This window comes from Notolepis coatsorum (genome assembly GCF_963971535.1).
Source record: "Notolepis coatsorum genome assembly, chromosome: 7".
Taxonomy (NCBI): domain Eukaryota; kingdom Metazoa; phylum Chordata; class Actinopteri; order Aulopiformes; family Paralepididae; genus Notolepis; species Notolepis coatsorum.
This window is the reverse complement of record NC_140171.1, coordinates 33,839,763-33,866,517: the sequence shown is the minus strand read 5'-3', so window position 1 is coordinate 33,866,517 and position 26,755 is coordinate 33,839,763. Positions and strand designations below refer to the sequence as shown.

General features: G+C 41.7%; 1 protein-coding gene across 1 annotated transcript in view; it reads left to right on the top strand.

Moving 5' to 3' along the window:
• tnpo2b (transportin 2b) overlaps positions 1–26,755 on the top strand; it is a 35,212-nt gene that overhangs the window by 8,036 nt on the left and 421 nt on the right. Inside the window, exons 9-23 of the mRNA XM_084317819.1 lie at positions 1,823–1,941; positions 3,938–3,998; positions 4,129–4,309; positions 4,744–4,896; positions 5,868–6,093; positions 6,696–6,867; positions 8,248–8,442; positions 8,822–8,980; positions 9,505–9,592; positions 10,805–10,903; positions 11,020–11,115; positions 16,099–16,174; positions 21,187–21,286; positions 21,495–21,569; positions 23,806–23,935. Of these exons, the coding sequence (XP_084173945.1) occupies positions 1,823–1,941; positions 3,938–3,998; positions 4,129–4,309; positions 4,744–4,896; positions 5,868–6,093; positions 6,696–6,867; positions 8,248–8,442; positions 8,822–8,980; positions 9,505–9,592; positions 10,805–10,903; positions 11,020–11,115; positions 16,099–16,174; positions 21,187–21,286; positions 21,495–21,569; positions 23,806–23,913 (1,908 nt within the window). The 3' untranslated portion in view covers positions 23,914–23,935. The remainder of the gene's footprint in view (positions 1–1,822; positions 1,942–3,937; positions 3,999–4,128; positions 4,310–4,743; positions 4,897–5,867; positions 6,094–6,695; positions 6,868–8,247; positions 8,443–8,821; positions 8,981–9,504; positions 9,593–10,804; positions 10,904–11,019; positions 11,116–16,098; positions 16,175–21,186; positions 21,287–21,494; positions 21,570–23,805; positions 23,936–26,755) is intronic.

Here is a 26,755-nt window from a genome sequence, read left to right as displayed (position 1 = left end):
AATGGCGTGTACAGGCAAGAAACAGCAACGTTTATAGTAGAATTGATGTATAAGGCTATTACTCAGCCTTTCGGGAATTACCCAAGACCACGCTATAACTATACTTATATTCACCACGGTATAACACGGGAACATATGGATGAAAAAATTTATTCTTTTTCACCGATTGAACGATAGATAGGTACGGAAGCCCTAAGAGGCCGCACATTCATACATTTGATTTACTCCGTTTATTTACTTCGTTTTCCCGTGATAACAAGATAATTATCGCGTTATCACGAGAAAACAAATTAAATCGGATTAATTTATTTCAGGGGGGTACATGACATACAGGTATACACAGTACTGTTACATTTGCGACATACAAGATCTGTTAAACAGAGATCCTAACAGAAAATATACATACGATGGGGAGGAAACTACATTAGGGGGGGTGGGAGGGGTTTGGACATACGGGGGCCAGTTTCGCGTTGCAGCCTCTCGTAGCCAGGTGCTCTTTGAGAGCTCACTTTGATTGCACTTTGAGGCACATTAATGTGTATATATATTATCTGTAACAGCAAGCCATAAAGCTATTTCAGCCTGTGTCAGACCTTGATTGAAGAGATATGTGACACGGTCATCAATATCCTCCTGCTTAGCCCCTTTCGTGTGCATCATACGTCACGTGACCGAGTGCATCATAGTCACGAACGGGGCTATATGCTCCTCTGACATCACTGAATGATGTTTCCTGCAGTGATTTAATATATAGACTATCGTTTCGTTTTCTTGAGATCTCTGGGAAATTATCGCGTTATCACGAGAAAACAAATTAAATTAACTCGTTATCACGGGAAAATGGAGCAAATAAAATGTATGAATGTACGGCCTCTTATGGCTTCCGTAGATAGGTGATGTCAAATGGGCCATAGTATTGTATCCATAGCTATAATATAGAATATAGTTATAGCTCTACAAACAAGGTGACGCACTCCTATCTTTTAAAGCGTGGCAGTGCTAGAACGGGACCCGTCTAATCCCCGGCGGTCAATGAGTTATGGTGGTATCACCTGCAATACAGATGCCCTGTTTTAATGTGGTATCACCCTGTCATACCGATGCCCTGTTTTAAAGTGGTATCACTCTGCAATACCGATGCCTTGTTTTAACGTGGCATCACTCTGCAGTACCAATACCCTGTTTTAAAGTGGTATCACCCTGCAATACCGATGCCCTGTTTTAACATGGTATCACCCTGTCATACCGATGCCCTGTTTTAACGTGGTATCACTCTGCAGTACCAATGCCCTGTTTTAAAGTGGTATCACCCTGCAATACCGATGCCCTGTTTTAACATGGTATCACCCTGTCATACCGATGCCTTGTTTTAACGTGGTATCACTCTGCAGTACCGATGCCCTGTTTTAACATGGTATCACCCTGCAAACCAATGCCAGTAAGCGTGTCCCCCTCCCCCGCACACGCAAACCTTTCTTTTTTTGTGATCAATGATTTATTTATTCAAATATGTTTTAATGTCCAGGGTTCACAGGATAACTGACTACCAGAAGAACAACACAAGAACAAAGCAAACGAGACGACCACAAACGAAACAAAAGAACCGCATAAATAATCCGAGATTTAAAGGGGATACAAGAGAGAATCACACTTACATATTGTTAGCATGGGGTTATCTTTTCTTTTCTTATTAAAATCCCAATCAGTGATTTTCTTTTGGACCATATGAATTTGTATACATTCCAGAAGAGTCCAATCTACAAACAAACCTGTTCTCCCCTTCTTCTTCTCCTCCTCCTCACTTGCCTGTGTCTACCTCCAGTACATGCTGCAGCGGACCCAGGACCCAGACGAGAATGTGGCTCTGGAGGCCTGCGAGTTCTGGCTGACGCTGGCAGAACAGCCCGTCTGTAAAGAGGCCCTGTCAGGACACCTGGTCCAGTAAGTAGTATAACACTGACCTGTTACAGGGTCTGATGAGCTGAGAGGTAGGGAGAGTTGGTGGCATTAAATCAAGTAATACTAGGTTTATTTACTTATTTATCTTTTATTTTGTATTATTTTTAAAATAATTCTTATTAACAGGTTCAGCGCCAGAGGTCGCTGTGGGCGTATGGCCGTGTGTGCCAGCGCTGTAATGAATGGGGATACATTCCGGTGTTTGCAGTGCTTTTTTTTTTTATCCACTTTTTCTCCCATTTTTCTATATTTTCTCCCATCCCAATTTCGTATCATCCAATTCAACCCTCCCCTGTCACGAACGCTGTTTCTTGCCTCCCACAAGCCGGCTGCAATGTGGACTAAGTCATACATAGCACAAGTCCCCTCCGGTACTTGAGGTAACAGCAGTCGCATCTTTTCACCTGCGCAGCTCGATCTCTCAGTGTCGAGGAGTAACGCGTGGGAGGCTCACGCTGCCCCCGACACTTCCTGATTCTACTGCGCAGGCGCACCAACCGACTTGTAGGAGTCGCTTGTTCACAACGTTCGATCCCCACCCTTCAGTTTTCCCTCCCCGTAATACGGCCAATGTGTATTACTGCGGACGACCAGCTAAACTGAAAACAATGTGGAGAGCTGGATTCGAACACGCGAATCCTAGCGTCTCCACACTGGTGGCGAGTGCCTTGCCCACTACACCACCTAGCCGCCCCCGGTGTTTGCAGTGCTAAAACTATATTAAATATAGCTATGGATCTAATAATATAGTCTATTGTCATTGAGTTTCCTCCGGTCTAGATGCAAAAAACAGATAGGGATGCTCAATATTGACTTTTTTACCTATACCGATATTGTCCAACTCTTAATTTCCGATACGATACAGAAACGGAATAATTTCAGGTAATTAACATTACATATCTCTTGTTGTGGAATTAACACAACATTATGCATACTTTTGACAATAAATAAAATCAGAATTTGTTCTTACTTGCTTGCCTGGGTAAATAAAGGTTATAGAAATGTACTATTATTATTATTATTTTATTATTTTGAAAACCGATATAGATATTTTCCGATATCACATTTTAATGCCAATATCGGCAGATAATATTGGACATCCCTATACATTCCCGTTTTATACCGTGGTGAATAGGAGTATAGTTTTAGAGTAATTCTGTGTACCGGTAATCCCCGGAAACGCAGCTAAACAGCGTTTTATTGCATTTCACTAGGATTCGTGCCATTCCTCGCTTGGATCAACAATCAATCTGAAATCAACGCTAGATTATTGGTATTAGGTTTCATCATGCATGCATGAAAGGGTGGGGGGGTTCTATGCTTTGATCGTCGCCAACGGAATACATTACACAGTACATTACGACACACGCTCCGATCGCGGGGAAGGAATTATTGGATCAACGCAAGATTGATAGCATATAGCCCTTACCTTGTCTAGGAGGTACTGCAAAAATAATATTCCAATTATCTGATCGCCATTCCAAGTATTGATGTATTGCCAAGATAATCCACCAAAACGCATGAACCGGCGGTGCTCGAGTCTCCCCAATCCATGTGTTATAAACGCTTGCCCGAGAAGGAAAACCTGGACCGGACTTCTTAGATCGACACACAGGCTGAGCCAGAGAGATTCCAAGGATGTGCAATAGTGGCCGCAAGGTGTTAGGCGGGGGTATTGGATGTTTGCGATCTCAGACCCATTCCCAATGATAACATCATGCTGGATGGATGGATTATGAATGGAAATAGCGAATAAAAGAAATAACGACCAAAACCCGACTTCTCAGGTTTGGTGCCCAAAGTTCGGCAAGTTAACCTGACTTATGTCGGGTCTGGCGTCCAATGTGTTAAGGGTGTTCTTGCTTCATAGGGCAGTGCAGTAGACAGTGATGGGAAAGGGGGGTAGTCTGGATTGGAAACCAGGATGCCCCTCTGCAATGTATTCTTATAGACTAGTAATGTGTACTTCTCTCTCCAGACTGATTCCTATCCTGGTGAATGGAATGAAGTACTCTGAAATCGACATCATCCTCTTGAAAGTAAGTACTGTCTGCCTTTCTTGTTTTAGCATCTTGCGATTGTTCATATACGATGGTGGCTCCTGGTCAGACCTGGCAACCCCGCCCGAGGACTCGCGCTTCCAGCTTCCTTGTCATCTGTTTCCTGCAGGGCGACGTGGAGGAGGAGGACGAGACGGTCCCGGACAGCGAGCAGGACATCAAGCCTCGCTTCCACAGGTCCCGCACCGTCACCCTGCAGCACGGGGGCGGGGAGGCTGAGGAGGGGGAGGACATCGACGATGACGATGACGACGACGACGATGACGACACGCTCTCCGACTGGAACCTGCGTGAGTGCTCCGGAGAAATCCTCTATACGGGGGTGACCTGTGGAGTGAGATTGGGAAGCTCTCGTAGGGATGCACCGATAATATATCGGCAAACAATCGGTGTCTGAACTTTTAAAAAGCACAATCTCATCGGGGCGATTTCTTTTTACAACCGATATTTGGGTCATTGTAGAATTGGCATTTTTGTTACCTTTTTAGAGGTGCTTAATGCACGCACCAACACACTTGACTAGGACTTTTGTGTAAAGAACAAACACACAGTTAATTTCTCCTTTAATTTACATATATCCTTTTATCTATGGTTATCTTTGGATATCGGTATTGGCCTAAAGAAACCACCCCCCCCATATTGCTGCATCCCTACTCTGTGGTAATCCATCCTCTGCTGTATCTAATCTCATCTGATACGGAGTGTCTCTGCCTCCTCCCCACAGGGAAGTGTTCGGCTGCAGCGCTGGACGTGCTCGCCAACGTGTTCCGTGACGACTTGCTACCCCACCTCCTGCCCCTGCTCAAAGGCCTCCTCTTCCACCCCGACTGGGTCATAAAGGAGTCCGGCATCCTGGTGCTGGGGGCTATCGCTGAGGGTGAGAAACGGCTCTGGATTACTAAACACAAGACGGGGCGTATTGATTTCTCAAATAATAGTGCTGTGTTCACAGTGTTCCATCTGCAGGCGTCTCGGTCACAGACAGCAGGTGATTGTAATCAAATAGCAGGTGATGAGCATTAAATGACAACCGTGGTCAATGAGTTGTGCCATTGCACTGTATTTTGTGGCACAACGCGTCATGAGAATACTATGAATATTGTTCAGGGCTGGGAATTTCACTGACTATTAAACTGAACAGATGTTTCTAAATGTAGAAAGATGCCAAAAACAGTGATAATAGACCTCTTGTATTGTGTATGCCAAAACATGCAACCCCTATACAACCCAGGAGATGGATGATGACCCCCCCCCCAGTAAGTTCAATAAATAGATGTTAGTTTAGGTTTTTCTTTTATATATGGATGAGCCTGGGACTTTAGTATGTTGTCCTGGCAGCTTATTGTGTAGGTGAAGAATTTAGTTTACTAGACAAGTATTACTTTCTTGTATGTCGCCTCAGTCACTCACCCCAGTAATAGTCGTTAATCGTCTTCATCCCTAGTATTGTTTAAATTAAGATTAGATTTGACTAGATTTATGCTAGATGGAAGGTTTTCCTGCAGTGGTGGCTCTACATGATAGCTATAGACTATCCTCGGTTTGGTGAACATAGCCATAGGTTGACATCTTTCTATCTGTTGAATCTTCATGTTGTATTTAAAAATAAAAATAAATAGTGATTTCTTATAGTGGATTATTAGAGAAGATGGCTTTAGTAAATGACGGTTACTCTTATTAGACATTAGCATAAATATTTGTGAATGTTAATTGAAAATTACAATTTGATTTTGTTACTCTTCTCACACATCCCAGTACCATGCAGTCCAATATGATGAATATCAGTTGGATTATCCATACCTTTTCAATAGTCTGACTTTGACTGACTTCTCCTCTCTCTCTGTCCAGGTTGTATGCAGGGCATGGTGCCCTACCTTCCTGAGCTCATCCCCCACCTCATCCTGTCTCTGTGTGACAAGAAGGCCCTGGTGCGCTCCATCGCCTGCTGGACGCTGAGCCGCTACGCCCACTGGGTGGTCAGCCAGCCGCCTGAAGGGCACCTCAAACCCCTCATGACGGAGCTGCTCAAACGCATCCTGGACGGCAATAAGAGGGTACAGGAGGCTGCTTGCAGGTAAGGCTTTTTATTTGTTTGTGTGTGTGCATGTGTTTATGCGTTAGGGCCAGATAGATATATTGGGACACTGATATTATTGGCCCATGTTTGCCTATATATTATTTTATATGGTAAATGAACTGCATTTATATAGCGCTTTTATACAAATTGTTCCTCACATTTTACCCATTCACTCACACATTTACACACCGACGGCAGAGGCAACCATGTAGGGTGCCACCCTGCTCATCGGGAGCAATTAGGGGTTAAGTGTCTTGCTGAAGAACATTTCGACACGCTGCCTGGGAGGAGTGGGAATCTAACCGGGAACCTCTGGATTACCAGACGACTGTTCTACCTCCCGAGCCACTGTTGACCCCTGTTTCTCTTAAAACAATATTTAATATGTACCGGCTACTACCATTATCAAATAAATTATATATAAAGAAAATAAAAATATATTGTATAAATATAGTGTAGAAAAGTATATTGTGATAAGATTTCTTGGTCACCCCGCCTTTTATTTCACCCTTCTCTCACGCAACCTGCTGGCTTCTGACCATCCCTCCATCTTCTGCTGCTCTCTTCGCCTCATCTTCCCCTTCTCCCCCTCTGCTCAGTGCATTTGCCACCCTGGAGGAGGAGGCGTGTACAGAGCTGGTTCCCTACCTGAGCTTCATCTTGGACACGCTGGTCTTCGCCTTTGGAAAGTACCAGCACAAGAACCTCCTCATCCTCTACGACGCCATCGGAACACTAGCCGACTCTGTAGGACATCACCTCAACCAGGAGGTGAGTCCCCCCCCCCCACACACGCTTTGTTTCATTATTTAATTTCTTTTTTGTATAATTATTATTATTATTATAATTTCTTTTATATATACATGAAACATAAAACATGGCAACACACAATATAATAATAATAAACAGCACTTCACAGGACAATAAAAACAATAACAATAGAATGACAATAGAAATAACAAAAATAATAAATACAGAACATAAAAATGTTAAATGCTGCAAAAACTGCTGATCGTAGCAGCTGAGAAGACTGCAGCTAGAGTGGCCACTCACTTGGGGTCCCTTAAAGACAACATACGCCCCCATCTGAGAAACCTGGGTGTTGTCTTCGACCAGGCCATGAACCTAGACAAACATGTCAAAAAACTACCAATGGTCCAAAATGCTGCAGCCAGGCTACTCACAAGGTCAAAAAAAATCATGTCACATCACTCCCATTCTGGCATCCCTGCACTGGCTCCCGGTACACTATAGAATTCACTTCAAAGTCCTGACTTTTACTTTCAGAGCACTCCATGGTCAGGCCCCTATCTACATCACTGAACTCATCCATCCCTACACCAACACCCGCTCACTCAGATCTGCCGATCCCCCAGGTCCAGGCTCAAAACAAGGGGTGATCGAGCCTTCGAGGTGACTGCACCAAGGCTCTGGAATGCTCTCCCCCTGGACCTGCGAACTGCCCCCTCAGAAAACTCTTTTAAAAAAAAAACTAAAAACATATGTTTAGACAGGCCTTTGGTCATATATAGGCACCCTTTTTGTCCTCACTGTTCCTATAGTTTTTAATTATTGACTGGTGATTTTATTTAAATTCTTTTATTCTATTATTTTATTTGGTTTCACTGTTTTTAACACATTCACGGCCAGGAGGTTGCTGTTTACCTTCTGGGTAGAACGCCATCGCTTTGTTCACTTGCGAGTGCTTAAAATATATGAAATATTATAGCTATGGATCTAATACACCCGTCGATTGTCAGTGAGTTGCTTCCAGTCAACATGCACAAAACGGATTGTTTTTTCATCCGTACATTTCCGTTTTTATACCGTTTTGAATATGAGTATAGTTTCGGTGCTTCTGAGTAATCCCAGGAAAAGACGCGATAATAGCGTTTTAGTGAAATCCACTTATCACGTTGTCATTTTTCGCCTGATTATCTACCGTAATCTTCCTGAAATCAACGCTAGATTATCGTTATTATCCTTCCTCATGCAAGAATGAGACCGGCGCCAACACCCCGACCCCGCTCCGCCGCTAGATTGTGGCTTTAGCTTCTTTCATTTGTGAGGATATTGTATTGACTTAGTATTGACTTGACTATAGATTTGTTTGGTTTGTCGCTTACCCTCTGCGTCCGTTCTATTTTCCAGGAGTACATTCAGAAGCTGATGCCTCCGCTGATCGCCAAGTGGAACGAGCTGAAGGACGAGGACAAGGACCTGTTCCCCCTGCTGGAGTGTCTGTCGTCCGTGGCCACGGCCCTGCAGAGCGGCTTCCTGCCCTACTGCGAGCCCGTCTACCAGCGCTGTGTCACCCTGGTGCAGAAGACACTGGCCCAGGCCATGGTGAGACACCTCCACACAGGGCTGCCCCCCTGTTAGATGACACCATCTTCTGATCGCTGGTTACAGTGTTAGTTCGATTTAGAAATGTTCTTTAGTTTCATTAAATATTTTGATTATTAGTTGATGCTTTTTTTTCTTTGTTTGTTTTGTTTCTCACGTCACATGAGTTATTCCCTTCTAAATTATAATTGGCATCACAATTATATTAACAATTAAATATGCGTTGGTTTTGAAGAAGCACTAGATTTAGAAGAAGGTCTTCTACATGAACACATACAATTGCAGAAGGACAATGTGTGGATTACGAGTTCACCATCTTGTTGTCAGTCTTTAGTCTTTTGTTCTACAACGTTAACCGTTATCTCTTCCTCCCCCCCAGATGTACAGCGGGCAGCCAGACCAGTATGAAGCCCCAGATAAGGACTTTATGATCGTAGCTCTGGATCTGTTGAGCGGCCTGGCTGAGGGCCTGGGGGGCCATGTGGACACACTGGTGGCTCGCAGTAACATCATGACCCTCCTCTTCCAGTGCATGCAGGTGTGGAGGGAGGTCTTTTTTGTTGTGTGTGTGTGGGGGGGGGGGGGGGGGGGGGGGGGGCGCTCAATGTGTCACAAGTTGCTCTTATTGTAATGTGTATTTTAAACGGCTGAATGTGTCATACATTGCTCTTATTGTAATGTGTATTTTAAATGGCTCAATTTGTCACAAGTTGCTCTTATTGTAATCTGTATTTTAAATGGCTCAATGTGTCACAAGTTGCTCTTATTGTAATGTGTATTTTAAACGGCTGAATGTGTCATACATTGCTCTTATTGTAATGTGTATTTTAAATGGCTCAATGTGTCACAAGTTGCTCTTATTGTAATGTGTATTTTAAATGGCTCAATGTGTCACAAGTTGCTCTTATTGTAATGTGTATTTTAAACGGCTGAATGTGTCATACATTGCTCTTATTGTAATGTGTATTTTAAATGGCTCAATGTGTCACAAGTTGCTCTTATTGTAATGTGTATTTTAAACGGCTGAATGTGTGTGCATCCAATTTCTCTCTCTCTCTCCAGGACACCATGCCAGAAGTAAGACAGAGCTCGTTCGCTCTACTGGGTGACCTGACCAAGGCCTGCTTCCTTCATGTCAAACCCTGCATAGGTAACTAACCCTCACACATAGCATGGATGGTACATATAACTAACCCTCACACACAGCATGGATGGTACATATAACTAACCCTCACACACAGCATGGATGGTACATATAACTAACCCTCACACACAGCATGGATGGTACATATAACTAACCCTCACACACAGCATGGATGGTACATATACAGTCCTCACTGTAAGTTCCCTCCACACTAATGGTGAGAAACGCTCTGTCTTGGTCGTCTAACGGGTCATGACACTTGATAAACTCTACTTTTGAAAAAGTAATGTTCCATTATTGCTTTCATTGGGGCAATAATGTTGGAACATTACATTAACAACAAGTAAAACATGAGACGCTAGAGGAGGGGGAAAAAACATGTTTTTCACACCAAGGTTGGAGATATCCCTGATCTTACAGTTATAATTTACCCTGCCCTCTTTTCTTGATCTTCCAATTAGGAATGGCCGTGAGTAATCCTTTACTCGAGTACTCACTGTTTCAACTGAACTCTGGTGGTTTTTTTAGGGTGCTAGATTTTCTTTTCTTTTTAATCAGCAAAAGTGCTTGTTTGTGCCACTTAAATGGAAATCCTGCTCTGAAATCCTGCGAGGCGTGAGTTGTTGCAGGAAGGCAACACTGGTCAACTGTGTAGCATGAGAGCGTAACCGTGAAAACGTTGCTGCGTTGAAAGCTAGCTTAGCGTTATCTAAAAGATAAAAACAGCAGTTTGTGTTTTTCCAAATTGTGCCAACAACATGCCGCTCCACTTTGCATGAAAGAACAATACTCATGTTTTTGAGTATTGATACGGACATGCCGTTCCATGAGCGGAGAGGCCTGCTGCAGACAGAGGGGAGGAGGTCATGTAATTATTACAAACGGTAACTGACTGTTTTGACTGACGATACACAATTACGCATTACGTTTATTGCTGTTCATTGTTATGACTGCGGAGCGAGACATAATAAAATCGGTAGTGTGTGTGACTGCGCAATATCTAGTTATTATTGCTGCCATGTGCTTTAAGATGCGTCCTAAAAATGTATTTCCCTAAACAATTATTCAAGCACTACTCAAGTAATTCATGCGAGTACTGGATCTGGGAAAACATCACTCATGCTCATCCCTACTTCCAATTACAACCCTGCTTCCCTCAGACAAGTGTTCTGTTCATCTGATATGATGATGACGTCTGTGTGTGTGTGTGTGTTCCAGCTGAGTTCATGCCGATCCTAGGAACTAATTTGAACCCTGAGTTCATCTCTGTGTGTAACAACGCTACCTGGGCCATAGGAGAGATCTGCATGCAGATGGGTGAGTGTCTACAAGTCTGCATCATGTACCAAGCCTGGGGAGTATTTCAATATTATTATGTATCATCTAAAACTCCCTTCCCGTCCCTGCTATCTATGTCCGTCTGTGTCTGTCAGGAGTGGAGATGCAGCCATATGTAGCCTTGGTCCTGAACCAGCTGGTGGAGATTATCAACAGACCCAACACCCCCAAGACCCTGCTGGAGAACACAGGTACACACACACACACATTATGAATTATTCTATATATAAAACAGACATTCTATATATAAAACACAGTAACCCCAAATGAAACCAAAAAGTAAATGATTAACTTTTTGGTTTCATTTGGGGTTTCTGTGTTTTTTGGGGTGGGCTTCTTGTCACGATACTCGGCAAAACAATAACAAATACACATGTAGGCTGAGCAGACGCGAGGGGGAGATGGCCGACAGCAGCCGATTAGCAGTAGGCTAACGTGGACACTGCTCTGCCTAGACCAACAATGTGTGAAAAAGTTGTGTCTGGGAATATGTTGGATTTTAATCAAACAAGGAGTCATAAAATACTTCTGATTTAAATCAAACGAAGGGGTCATAATCGGACTTAACAACACACATTTTTGATAGTGTTTTTTGTCTATTTCAGACGTGTAACATCCATAACGCAAAAATGTAACATCCATAACAGCACTTTTTTGTGATTCATTCCTTGAGAGGAAATACCAGGTTTTCCTGAATGTGCTTTTTGGGTACCTCAAAGTGATAGTAAACATGTTATTCTTTGAAAAAGATATTCACAGAGTTTCATGTGTTCAGTGAGTCCGAAAAGCTTGTCAATTTCCGTAACATCCATAACGCTGTGTATTTTGTCACCTATCTCAAAATCCAAAAGGTCAAAACGTTTCTTATTGCAGGCTCATCTTTATCTCATTAAGTGTAACTAAAATGTGTAAATTATACTTCAAACAAAGGGGTCATAATCGCACTTAACAACACACATTCGCAATGTAACATCCGTCACTTGCAATGTAACATCCATAACGGTAACATCCATAACACTTGTAAAGAATACAAAAAATAAGACCAGAATGACTAATTGTTGCTAATATGTCATCTTTATAAAAGTTAGCTTTGCTTAGGAAGTTTGGTTCAAAATTGATTCACATATTGATACAACAGCCCTTCATGACCAAAGGTGAGGTTAGAAAAATATATGTTGATTTTTTTTGCCATTCTGGCCATTCAGAAAGTCATACAATTAGGTTAATCGAAAAATATATTTTTACATCATTGTGTCTCCTCCTGTAGTGTGAAAAAACATGCATTCTCATAAATATTACGATCAAATCTATTTTGTACTTCAAAATATAGACCTTGATGATACATTTGAAATTGGTTTGGTTATGATCATGTTATTTAAATTTTTTCATGGTGAGGTTGACATTTGCATGGAATTGCCCATATACACTATTAACCATTATATTATATTCGGAATTGTCATGCAGACGAACATAAATCATGCTGTTTGCCAGGTTGACATTATATGGTGTTGAAGGCCATCTAAACTTGCCTAATACTATGGCTCAGTCTGGAAGTACTTCCACTGTGACTGATTTTTTTTTGATCCACTTTTTCTCCCATTTTCTATATATTTTCTCCCATCCCAATTTTCGTATCATCCAATTCAACCCTCCCCTGTCACGAACGCTGTTTCTTGCCTCCCACAAGCCGGCTGCAATGTGGACTAAGTCATACATAGCACAAGTCCCCTCCGGTACTTGAGGTAACAGCAGTCGCATCTTTTCACCTGCGCAGCTCGATCTCTCAGTGGCGAGGAGTAACGCGTGGGAGGCTCACGCTGCCCCCAACACTTCCTGATTCTACTGCGCAGGCGCACCAACCGACCTGTAGGAGTCGCTGTCCACAACGCCCGATCCCCACCCATCAGTTTCCCACCCCCTAATACGGCCAATGTGTATTAGTATGAACGACCAGCTAAACTGAAAGCAATGTGTAGCGCTGGGCTCGAACAGGCGAGCCCAGCGTCTCTGCATTTGTGGCGAGCGCCTTGCCCACTACGCCACGTAGCCGCCCTCCACTGTGACTGATTTTAAGAGGCTGTTAATAAGTGTAGATAGTAGGGGTGTAACGGTATATTCTGTGTATTCTAGGGCTGACCTTCGAATTTTTTTTTGGCAATCGAAGCTTCGGGGCCGAGCTTCGATTTTAATTCGAAGCTTCGAATTTTTTTTTTTATATATATATATATAAAAAATATATAAAATATATATATATATATATATATATATATATATATATATATATTTTTTATCTTATGTTGTGGGACTTGTACAGCACTTTGGTAAACTTTGTTGTTTTTAAATGTGCTCTATAAATAAAGTGGATTGGATTAATGAATTAAGTAGCCCCTTTCGTGACTGTGACACAGCCAACACGGCTGTGTGATTTAATTCAAGGTGGATCGCTGTTGTCGTTTGAACAACTTAAGATTTCATGGGAACTACCAATCCCCCAAATCAAGAATGTTTAAGATGAATGAAGTAAGATTTTGATTATTTGAAATATGGCCTGTGTAGACTAAACTATGCACAGAATTATGTCAGTCTACAAGGTCCGGCAATGTAGACCTTGTAGACTCCACTACAGACCAATTATCAGTGAATGTTCATGCATTTTTAAGAAGGGCTACTTCCACAAAAAAACAAAGAACTCACCAAAACATCTCAGTAGCACCTTATCTAAATGTTCTATTTCATATATGGAGATTCATATTTATTTATGTATTGCATGCATTTCTAAATTTTATTTCCTATTTTGTTTATTCATCCCAGTATCTTTCTTTCTTATGTGTGGAATTCTACAAGGCATTTACATTTAGTCATTTAGCGGACGCTTTTATCCAAAGCGACTTATAAGTTCTGTACGACAGGTCATCAGGAAGGATACAACTCTATCAGCTGAGTAACAATATTCATCAAAGTGTTGCGTGTTACAGTGTAGGTTAGTTTATTAGGACAAGTGCATGACAGTAAGGTTAGTTAGGGTTAGATTTTTTTAATTTTATTTCAGATAATGGTTGAAGAAGTGCGTCTTTAGTCGACGGCGAAAGATTGGACGGGATTCGGCTGTCCTAACTGGGGTGGGTAGTTCATTCCACCATTGTGGGGCAAGGACTGAGAATAGGCGTGTAGGTGGTGTATATGTGTTTGAGGATGATATCCTTCAAACGGGCAATAGTGATGATATAATTTGGGCAGTGCTGAGCTGGGTTACTTTCCTCCAGTGTATTTGTCCCCCGGCCACACCCAATGGCCCCATGCACACACACACACACACACACACACACTGAAGTAAAAAAAAAATGAAAAATCTTTTTTGAAAAAAAAATTTATATATATATTTTTTTTAAACTTCGATTTTTTTTTAAATGTTCGAAGCTTGTGCCATCGAACGAAGCTTCGAAGTATTTAAGACAGCCCTAGTGTATTCGTCCCGCGACTTCATGGTACGGACATCGCGGTTTGGTACATGCAGCGACGAATACGTCTCATACCACTAGGTGAAACTAGGGTTGCACATTTTACAAATATATGCTCAATATCTTTACTTTACTTTACACTGGCTTACTAACAGTCTTAACACAGAAGGGCATTCATTTAACATTGAATATCAAGCTTGTATTGCCACATTTAGATGATGAATAAAACGTTGAAGCTTGTGATGACAAGCCGACAGAACAAATGAACAACCGCGCACTGGGCTGTTTCTCCCCTCCTCCTTACTACAGGTGTCCCTGAAACAAAACCATGAGTGAATGAATGATATGTTTGTAACACAATAGGCTGAACATTTTCATCGTTTTCTTGTTCGCCTAATAATGTTAACCAATGGAAAGACACACATACACACCAACGTTTGTGCTACTTTACCCTCACAGCTGATTCACACAAAAAAACGCCAACATACTTTTGCTGATCTGGACTTGTCCTCTGATCTCCTCTCCAGTCGAGCTGCTGTGTTTAAATCCAAAATATTGATAAATCCTCTGCCATTGTTGTGTAACATGTCATCTCTTTTCTCTAGAGTCTTCTTTCTCTGCCTCACGTGAAGTTAAATCTACTCTAGAAATGAAACTGAAAGTATACACCAGTGGGGGGTGGGGTCCTTAGGCAATTAATTTACTCAAGTGGATTCCTGAACACAGAATGACGCCATTATCACTGACTGACTACCGTGGCAAGCCTAGGTGGAACTAAACTATTATTAAAATATAATAATCATTATACATTTTTGTACCGAACCGTGACCCCAAAACCGAGGTACGTACCGAACCATGGCTTCTGTGTACTGTTACACCCCTAGTATGGTAGATAGGCGTTTGACACATGTGCAATGTTGCTTTGGTTTTTAGAAGCATTATTCCTGGGATCCTTTTCAAAACAGCTTCAATAGCAACATCGATGATTAACTGATGCCACTGTTGCTGGGAACTGTCTTGTGCAGTTTAATTCCGCTATGCTAGTAATGCCTGCTGATTGGCCTGTTTTTGAATTCCTAATAGTACAAGCAGAGGGACGTGTGCTCTGCAAACCAGACCCCGAATCAGAGTCGTGTACAAAAATAAGATTAAAAAGACTAGGGAATGTGCAATTCAGCTGTGCTTTGAAGTAGGTGTGAATCACAGAGTCATGTACAAAAATTTAATTAAAAAGCTAGGGAATGTGCAATTCAGCTGCTGCTTTGAAGTAGGGCTGGGCAATAAACTGAAAGTGAATTGTGAATCTCTTACCGACCTAATCTGTATGGTATTAGGTAAGGTAAATGCATTCCTCCAGCAAAATGGCTGTTTTCATTTTGACAAACATTAGAACAGCATGTTGATAGAGGGCCAACATGATGATGACATTCATACCTCCCAGCCTTAGATTTAAGGCAATATCCAAACAAGTCTCCTAAACATCCTGTCTCTTCCAGCTACATGTAGAGCAGCAGGCGGGCAGCCTTTCCTCTGCTTTTTCTTTATTGGTATTTTCTATAGACACAGGGAAATCAGAGGGGATCATAATACACGATTCACATGGGGGGATTTATGATATTGAGGGCTGGCTGCTCTAGAGCCTGTATTACAAGGGACTTACCGTACTCACTAACTCACTTTGAACAGCAGTCCTGACTTCTCTCTGTCTTTCCTCAGCTATCACCATTGGTCGGCTGGGCTATGTGTGTCCTCAGGACGTGGCACCCTTGCTGCCGCAATTCATCAGACCATGGTGAGAATCTCTCTAACGCTCTCACTTTCTCTCTAACGCTCTCTTTCTCTAACGCTCTCTCTAACGCTCTCACTTTCTCTCTAACTCTTTCTCTAACTCTCTAACACCTGGGAGTCCACATCCCAGAGGACCTGACATCGTCTACACACAGATTATGTGGTGAAAAAGGCGAAACAGCACTTCTATCACCTGAGACAGCTAAGGAAGTTCAGAGTATCGGGGAAGATACTCCACTCCTTTTATTCCGGGGCTGTAGAGAGCATTCTGCATTCTGACTGGAAACATCACTGCCTGGTTTGGAAACAGCACGGCACAGGACAGGAAGGCACTCCAGAGAGTGGTGCGCTCAGCAGAGCGTACGGGTATTGCTCATGCGTCAACCGCTAAAACAATCACTTTAAACAAAATGTCACTTTAAAAAATAGAAAGCCGAAATACATTATTTTTTTGACTGCTTCCGGTTGTGTGATGTACGAGGTAGCAGCTTGAGTCTCTTGCTCCTCAGAACCCCCGAGATAAATTACCCAACATACAGATATTGTCAGCAACATTTAACGAGTGACGGTAAGAAGTCTAAAGATGAGCCAGAAGAAAATAAATGACGAGAAAGACCAAAACCGACTCTGGAAAAGAGAAGAAAGATGTCACGCCTGAACAGACTAGTCAAACTAGTTCTTCCGACTCCGACGAGGAAACAGAGAGAGAGGAGTCCGCGATTCTAAAAGAATTAAAAGATCTAAGGAGAGAGAATAAGGAAGCACATAACGCCACTCAGTCATCAGTGAGCAAACTTGAAACATCTATGTCGCACTCGCAAGTAACTGAATGGATTGAGAAAACAGAAGGTAGAATTACGGCCATTGAATCAGAACTAAACTGGACGATAAAGGAATGAGACACGAGAGGGCGCTCAAATACCTTGTAAGAAGAGATGCAGAAATGACGGCAACATGCGAAGATTAGCATAACAGACTCAGACGCAACAATATCCGGATCTACCAAGTCCCCGAAGGTAGCGAGGACAAGGATACTAAAGAGTTTGTGAAGCAGCTATTGACAACATCCCTGAAAATAACACCTGAACTTGAGTGTGAGATCAAGATAGAAAGAGCGCACAGATCACTGATGGCCAAACCGAGAGATTCTAGCGCCCCCCCACGCTCTATCATTGTGCGTTTTCTAGATTTCAATATCAAAGAACAGGTATTACAGCTCGCATGGGCACAACACGTCACATTTCAAGGGAAAAGGATCTATTTTGACCACGATTACTCCCCAGACCTGCAAAAGAAGAGCTGACAGGTGCGTCACGTCATCAAACAGCTGAAGGAAAGAGGGATACGCGCTAGTGTTGCCAAAAATAGAATATCGAAATATTACGGAAGCGTATTGCTGCCACACCTGAAACAAACAAAAAAAATCTGTATCACGTTATAACAAAGGTTTCACGTTATAACAAAGGTTTCACGTTATAACATAAAGGTTTCACGTTATAACATAAAGGTTTCACGTTATAACATAAAGGTTTCACGTTTATGTTATAACGTGAAACCTTTATGTTATAACGTGAAACCTTTGTTATAACGTGAAACCTTTATGTTATAACGTGATACGGATATTTTGTTTGTTTCTGGTGTGGCAGCAATGTGAAACCTTTATGTTATAACGTGAAACCTTTATGTTATAACGTGATAAAAATTTTTTTTTTTTTTTTAGCAGATGTATGTTTATTTTGCAGCAATTCTTTGTTATTGCCACCATCTTTAGTGTTACATCCCCTCACACTCCAGTTCTCAGGCTGCAGCTGGTTTAAAAGCTAAAGTAAACCGGCTTCTCTGCTGGCTGTGGCTCTAGGGGAGTTGAACAGTTCTGGCTCTGCTAGTTTATTTTCGATCTTTTGGCGCTTTGTTGGTGGACAAACCACCGCACATGTGACTCGTGACTGGAGTCTAGCTCTGCTAGCACACATAGCCTACTGTGTACAGACGGTTTCAAACTGCATTTTAAATTAGAAAGCAAACAAAATAAATTGACAAGAGAAAAATAAATCTCAATTTGGTCAGTATTGTCATTTGGACAAGCAAAGCCATTACTTTAAGTTGCAGGCAAGAAAGACAAGTCTGTCGATTTCTTTTTAATTTCGATATTCAATATCGATTATTAAAATATATCGCGATATTTATCATTATCGTTATATCGCCCAGCCCTATATATATATATATATATATATATATATATATATATTTTTTTTTTTTTTTTTTTACCTGCAACAGGGCAGTTTTAAAACCAGAGACAGTGGACAGACTTGCCTGCAACTTAAAGTAATGGCTTTGCTTGTCCAAATGACAATACTGACCAAATTGAGATTTATTTTTCTCTTTTATTTTGTTTGCTTTCTAATTAAAAATACAGTTTGAAACCGTCTGTACACAGTAGGCTATGTGTGCTAGCAGAGCTAGTCTCCAGTCATGAGTCACGGTGCACATGTGCAGTGTTTTTTTTCTTCTTTTTTTTTAATATATATACCGTATATATTCGATTTCTTTTTTAGCGAGTGATATGATATTGTTATCGATATCGTTATCGCGATATCATTTTTGGCAATATCGCCCAGCCCTCTCTCTGGCTACTCTTCTAAGTATCCTTCTGACTCCCTGATCAGAAATGTTGCGAGGAGCACCTGTGCATGGCCGGTTGATGATGGAGTGATGTTGCTTCCACTTATGGATAATGCCCCCAATGGGGCTTACTGGAAGATTCTGAAGTTGTGAAATACGTCTTTAGCCAATTCTATTTTCATGATTTGCAACAATCCGTGAAGGTCTTGAGAGCTCTTTGCTTTTACCCATCATTTGATGTTTCTTGTGTGGCACCTTGGTAACAAAAAAATCATTTTTATAGCCCATCAATATATTTTAACCCAGTTGACATTATTAGCACAGATAGGAGGTAGAGTGTAAATGTAAATGTAGAGTTGCCTCCTAATTAGTTTTGGTTTTCAGCTAGTTCCTTGCTTTTCCTTGCTGTGGTGTACTGCTTTTTCTTAGTGTGTCCAATACTTTTTTCCTGTTTCATTCCACTTTATTACACATACATTTATTTACATATGGACTTTAATGTTTAGATTTCTTGTCTGGATTTCTTGAGTTAATACAAACGTCTGGTGCAAATTTCACTTGAATACGCTCATTGGAAATACATTTACTGAACAAAATGTTGATGTGTTCAATACTTATTTCCCCCCATTGTATTTATGGAGACATGGTCACTTGTAACCTTGTACCTGGATACACACTAACAGAATCTGACCTCCCTCCCTTTTTTTTCTTCTATTTTTTATTTATTTTTCTATTTATTTTTTGTTTCTTTTCCTATGTCCTTAAAAACAAAAGAAATGTTATGTTAACCCCTGGGTTGTTTATGAGGCATACTCGGTTTATACTGCTTATTTTGATTATGCTGAATACTTTGAAAACAAATTGAAAAAGATGGAAGAGCCTGAGTAACAAATGTCATTGACTATGTGAATCAAGTACGGTATATACTGTATGATCAATGCAACGTGATGTTCACTATGACAAAAAAAAAATAATAATAGAAAGTCACTTTAAAGGAAGGAGGTACTGTAATGTATAGTATAGTTTAGATACATTAAGAGTTAAAATTGTAAATTGTATACTAGTGTATATAGGAACCAGTTTCTCAGGAACTTACCATGTCTTTTTTTAACCATGCATATCTTGTGTCTGACCTATTTTTTTTTTTCTATGCCTATTTTAATTTTTATTATTGTAATTTGCACAATCAATGCGGGCATGACCACCCGCATTTCACTATGTCCTGGTATGTATGTGGCAAATAAACCTCTTGATTCTCTTTCTTTAACTCTCTAACGCTCTCACTTTCTCTCTAACCTCTCCTAATGCTCTCTCTTTCTCTAACTCTTTCTCTAACTCTTTCTAACGCTCTCTCTCTCTAACGCTCTCTCTAATGCTATCTCTCTAACGCTCTCTCTCTCTAACGCTCACTTTCTCTCTAACGCTCTCTTTCTCTCTAACACACTCTTTCTCTAACGCTCTCTCTAACGCTCTCTAATGCTCTCTCTTTCTCTAACGCTCACTTTCTCTCTAACACTTTCTCTCTTAACGCGCTCTCTCTCTAACGCTCTCTTTCTCTTAACGCTCACTTTCTCGCTAACTCTTTCTCTCTAACGCTCTCTCTCTAACGCTCTCTTTCTCTAACTCTTTCTCTAACGCTCTCCTTCTCAAACTATCTCTCCCTAACACTCTCTAACGTTCACTTTCTCTCTAACGCTCTCTCTTTCTCTAAATCTCCTAATGCTCTCTTTCGCCAACACTTTCTCTAACGCTCTCTCTCTCTAACGCTCTCTCTTTCTCTCTAACACTCTCTAACGCTCTCTTTCTCTCTAACGCTCTCTCTTTCTCTAACGCTCACTTTCTCTCTAACACTCTTTCTCTCTAACTCTCTTTCTCTAACTTTCTCTCTAAAGGAACTTGAACTTGAACGCTCTCCTTCTCAAACGCTCTAACGTTTCTCTAATGCTCACTTTCTCTCTAACGCTCTTTTTCTCAAACGCTCTCTAACGCTCTCTCTAACGTGCACTTTCTCTAACTCTAACTCGCTCTCTTTCTCTCTAATGCTCTCTTTCTCTAATGCTCACTTTCTCTAATGCTCTCTCTAACTCTCACTTTCTCTAACTCTTTCTCTCTAACGCTCTCTCTTTCTCTCTAACACTCTTTCTCTAACACTCTTTCTAACGCTCTTTCTTTAATGCGCACTTTCTCTAACTCGCTCTCTTTCTCTCCAACGCTCTTTCTCTAACGCTCTCTTTCTCTAACGCTCTCTTTCTCTAACACTCTCTAATGCTCTGTCTCTAACACTCACTTTCTCTCTAACTCTTGCTCTCTTCTCATTTGACAGGGTCACAGTGTAGAACAGATGCACCTCTGAACCAATAGGATCGGCTGTAATGGTTTTTGTTTTTTTGACAGGTGTACGTCTCTCCGGAACATCCGGGACAATGAGGAGAAAGACTCCGCCTTCCGAGGGATCTGTATGATGATTGGTGTGAACCCAGGGGGCGTGGTGCAGGTGAGTCCTGTTGATGTCCTGAGAGCGTGTGGCAGTATTGTTTATCATACTGATACTTGCAGAGGGTGAAAATGCATCCTCTCTCTGTTTCTTTCGCTTTGTTTCCCTCTTTCTTTCTCCTTATTTCTTTCTTTCTTTGTTTTGATCTGGCTCTCCCTCTCTGTTTCTCTCTCTTGCTCTCTCCCCTGCTCTCTCTCTCTCTATCCAGGACTTCATCTTCTTCTGTGATGCGGTGGCTTCCTGGGTGACTCCTAAAGACGACCTGAGAGACATGTTCTACAAGGTGAGAAAACGAGCATGAACACAGTGGATAACAATTAGACATCTGCTGTTAAACAAGCCCTTAGACCAGGGGTTCTCAACGTTTTTTATACCACAACCCCATTTTATTTAGGATTTTTTTTGCGACCCCACACTTAACACTTTCAGTGCCGGCCATTAACGTTGATTAATGTCCTTGGATGCCAGCATCCACTTCAATGATAGCGTTAAAAACGCATAATCTATGTTTTAAATTATGGCTATGTGTCTAATCTGCCCGTTGCTTATCAATGACTTGTTTGCAGTCAACATTGTCGAAACGGATTGTTTTTTAATCGGTTCATATCCTTTTTCAGGAAAATAGAAAGATTCCGTCATAAACGGCATTTATTGGAATATTCTCGAATACACTAGACACGTTGTCATTTGTCGGCCTATCGTTTTCAAATAAACGCTAGATTATCGATAGTATATGTGTATTTATGCACGCTATAGAAGCGAGCTGAGAAATCGATTCTCTTATTTCCTCAACAGCACACACACATATACACATACGGGACACGCTGTTATCTCGGTGAAAACAGCTCTGATTATCCTAAAACTGGTAACATAGGCTCCTTACCTTAGATCAGATGTTCTCCAAAGAGATTATTCCAATTCCTGATCGCCATTCCAAATATCGATCGTGTTTATTGTAGGGGTGGGACGTAAAAAGATCGATTCATATTGCGATACTCTTATTTTGAAAATCCCCTCGTGAGCATATCCGCCCGGCCGGAACAACAACATTAGCTCAGCGCAGCTCCGTGTGTAGACGTTAGATAGTATTGCTTCAGAGTCCGCCTATTTTGCCCGAAATAAGTGCCTTTATTTCGGGGTTAAATGCATCTAACATGCTTTCCATCCTCGCCATTCCTTTATGCCCACGTCGCGTTAAATACCGAAATTAACGTTGCGTTAGCGTGAGCTAACTAAGCTAAGCAGCTAACCAGGAGAGGAGAGGAGAGAGGAGAGGGGACTTGGGAAAAAGCAGGGGTGGGGGCACTGGGCAGTCTACCCTTCTGTGGGGGACTGGGGAGTGGGCTGTGGCTGTATGTGTGTGTGTTACTGAGGATGGACACATAATGTTGATATTTAAACATGAATACATAATATATGTATTCATGATCATCATGCAACATAAAACAATTGTAGGAAGTTTGGGAGAGGAAGGGGTTTTAGCTTGCGTGTTGTGAGTTCCAAAACATTTTACTTAAAGTTTAAAGCTCAATATATAAAAAGTGAACAGGAGGTCTATTTGTATTAAAAACAATAGATTGTTTTTCATTTAAATGTCTGGAAGAGCTCAAAAATAAAAACATCAATTGATATTTCCATAGCCTTTTTTTAGTTGATCTAAATGTGACTGATTGTGTTAAATGGGCACATAATATCGCCTCATATCGGTCGCAGGCACCTGAATCGAATCGTATCGTATCGTGGCAGACTTTGTGATATCGGCAAATATTGTATCGTTGTCCAAAGAATCGATATCGTATCGTGATGAAACTGGTGATTCCCACCCCTAGTTTATTGATTGATTATTGGCTGCTGTAAATATATATTCCAGGCTGCTTTCCATCTCGCGATCACGTCCCTCTTCATCAGACGGCTCGCCAGCATAGTGGAGCCAGTAGGCTCCCCCCCCCCCACAGATCCACCAGTGTAATCGAATGGCCTGCAGTTACACAGGGATAGACGATAGCGGGCGGTATTTTCCCATCGGAGCTCCTAGAGGGGCTGCTGTACCAACGGGAGACTCGGTTGATGAAATATGAATTCAGATCGCTAATAAATAAAAAAAAAACTACAATTAGCGTTGTCGGCATTCAACGGGCGGGGCGAAATAACGACATAACACGTGGCTGGCACTCAAAGTGTTAATGCATCGCGTAATTTCAACGTGGAAATAAGAAATATCTAAATAAAAGCACGCGTTGTTGAACTTGATCATGCATATTTATTAGAAAATGTAATTACAGCACTATGTTATCAATACACATTTATAAAACGAGGCATATTTAGCCAAAATATGTTGCCAGAACATAAACTACATAGACTAACTAGATCTTTGCTTACGAAATCTTTTTTTAGATTATGCAATCACATGTATTTCTGAAATATTTAATTGAACAGAACAGAGTCTGGTACTTGGGGGAAATATACCGTGGAAAAACGTTGAGGATGAAGTAAATGTTTCTGTCCTTCTCTGTGTCCAGATCCTGCATGGTTTTAAGGAGCAGGTTGGGGAGGAGAACTGGCAGCAGTTCTCTGAGCAGTTCCCTCCACTGCTGAAGGAGCGACTGGCAGCCTGCTATGGCGTTTAGAGCCTCTACACACACCCCAGAGGTACACACACACACGCATATACATTCAACAGGTGCGGCTGGGTGGCGCAGCTGACATTGCGCTCGTCACCAACGCAAGAGACACCGCTATCGAATCCGGCTGTCAGCTTTGCCTCCGGCTTGGGCCGGCCGTCATACTGACTCAATTGGCAGAGTTAGCGGGAGGGGAGTCGATGGGTGGTAGTCTGGACGTTGTAAACAGCTACTCCTACAGGTCGGTCAGGGCACCTGCACAGCAAAGACAGGAAAATGGCGGGGGCAGTGTGAGCCTCCTACACGTTACTCCTCGCCAATGAGAGTCCGCGCTGGCAGGTGAAAAGAAGTGACTGGCTGCCTCCAGGAGGGGACATGTGATGGGCTTCTATCCTCCCTACGACCGGCCAGTGGGGGGCACATGCAAGTAATGATCAAGACAGGGGAGGGGATAATTGGCACGGCTAAATTGGGATGGGAGAAATTTTGAAAAATGGAGGAGAAAAAGTGGATAAAAAAAAAAAAAACGCATGCAAAATGCCAACCCCTCTACTTTCTATCCTAATAAAGACCTGGATACAAACCGTTTTACTGTTACAACCTGCACCATAACCCAAATCGGGATGCAAATATAAACAATCAAAATGAATTCTACCACCAAATGTTGCAAAAAGGGGGAAAAAGTGTTTTGTGTACTACCCTATATATTATATGCCCATGATATTTTTAGATGCAAAGCTCATTTATATGACTGGAAACGTCACTGACTCACTCCTACAGTAACTCAGTCTCACGGTTAGCCGCTTTACCCCTAGTGGCGACTCACTAAAAATGTGCTTTGCATCTATGACCCTGTGTGTCCTTAGCCCCATTTCCAACACGGGAACTAGACCTTTTGAGGAACTCTGTGCGTTTCCACTGTGGGTATCAGGGTCTAAGCCAGGGGTCAGGAACCTTTTTGACTGGGAGAGCCATAAAAGCCAAATATTTCTAAATATATTTCATTGAGAGCCATATAGTATTTTTAACGTATAATAAATTAAATATGTCTTACTTTTAATGCGACTTCTGGTGCTGCATGGTTTTGCTGATGGCCTTGTAGTCTGGTTCATACGTGGTGAGGTTGAGCTTCATGCAGGCGTTGAGGCTTCCATCAGTTAAACGTGAGTGTAGGTTGGTCTTACTCTTAATGTTCCTCATATGCGAGAATGACTGCCCACATGCATATGTAGAGCCAAACATGGTCAATACGGCAATACTCACGCTGCATTGTGTGGTATGTCACAGGAAGCTCGTTCCAAGTTTTAAGAATCAGCTGGTCTTCAGGTTGAAGATTTTTTATTTCTGTCCACTTGTGTTCCCTCGCCAGCTCTGCTTGCTATATCTTCAGCTACAGATACTATTGGCTGTATCTTCAAAACTAATTTCTGTTTACTTTAAAATGACACAGTATTATTAAAGGGGAACTATCTTATAAATGGCCTTTTTCAGTGTTTAGCATTGTTTCCTAGCTATGTGGACTTATATTAATATGATCTATGTCTCTAATTCTCATATTGGCGCATTCTTCAAATTCTCCTCTCACAATATTCACCCTCACTGAACTGAGTCATCTGAAAATGTGCTGATTTGTGATGTCAGAGAGACACCGCTGCATGTTAATGTCAAAGGCCACACAGTGGTTTAGGAGCCCAGCCTCAAAACAGCTTAAGATCTTCAGGTAGAAAAATGCTGTTTTTGAGGACTTGATTAGAAATACAAAACAATGAATTAAAAAACATATATAATTACAGAGGTGTTCCATAAACTCACAGGAATTGTGTAAAAGTGCCCAAATAGTGAAAGAAATAGTCAAATAGTTCCCCTTTAAGAAATATCACAAGTATTAAATTTTTCTTTTTTTTTTTTTTTTTTACTACAAATATTCTGGGAGCCATATGCTGTCACCAGAAGAGCCATATATGGCTCGCGAGCCATAGGTTCCCGACCCCTGGTCTAAGCTGATGGTCCGGGACATTATTTTACTTGATTTTACCCCCTAATCTGGGGGTATGACTTTTCCATAGTGCAGCAACTTTGGGGGGATGGTGCTTGCAGCGATGAACATTCTGAATAGTCGAGTATTCGCAGCATTTCATTTCATCCGGCTAGGGTTCTCACCCGCCACAAAGCCCTGGCACCACATCACTTCCACCCTCATCCACCTCCACTGGCTTCCAGTCAAGTCCTGCATCGACTTTAAGATCCTCCTCATCACCTACAAATCCCTACACTCCCTTGCCCTCCCGGGACGTAGCCGACCTCTTCCATCCCTACATCCCACCCCGGAGGTTGCGGTCCTCTGACCCATCCCTACCACCAACCTGCGCACTGTCGGTCCCAGAGCCTTCTGCGTTGCCGCACTCACCCTCTGGAACTCCCTCCCTCCAGACATCTGCAACGCAAATTTATTAATGACTCCCCCTAGTTTGTAATAATATATATAATTTGTTATTATAATAAAAGAATATGAGCTATGCATTAAAACATTTTCCCCCAGCAAATACTTTACTTACACCAATGTTACCAACTTACACTGTCAGAAGTTAAATCTGTCTTAAATTTGTAGTTTAAGTATTTATTGAGACATTTAATGTCCAGTATGCCAGTGGTCATCTGCTTTCAACCAGGAAATGCAAACGTGAAATGCTTATTATAAGCTGATAAATCTATTGATCAATGCACAAAAGTGATAATTCTTTCCAGCAACTAGATTTACTGCATTTCTGACACATATAAGCTTGTTGAGTCTGTAATGGAGAAACATGTATTATATCTCACTCAATTGTGTCCAATGACACCAAAACGG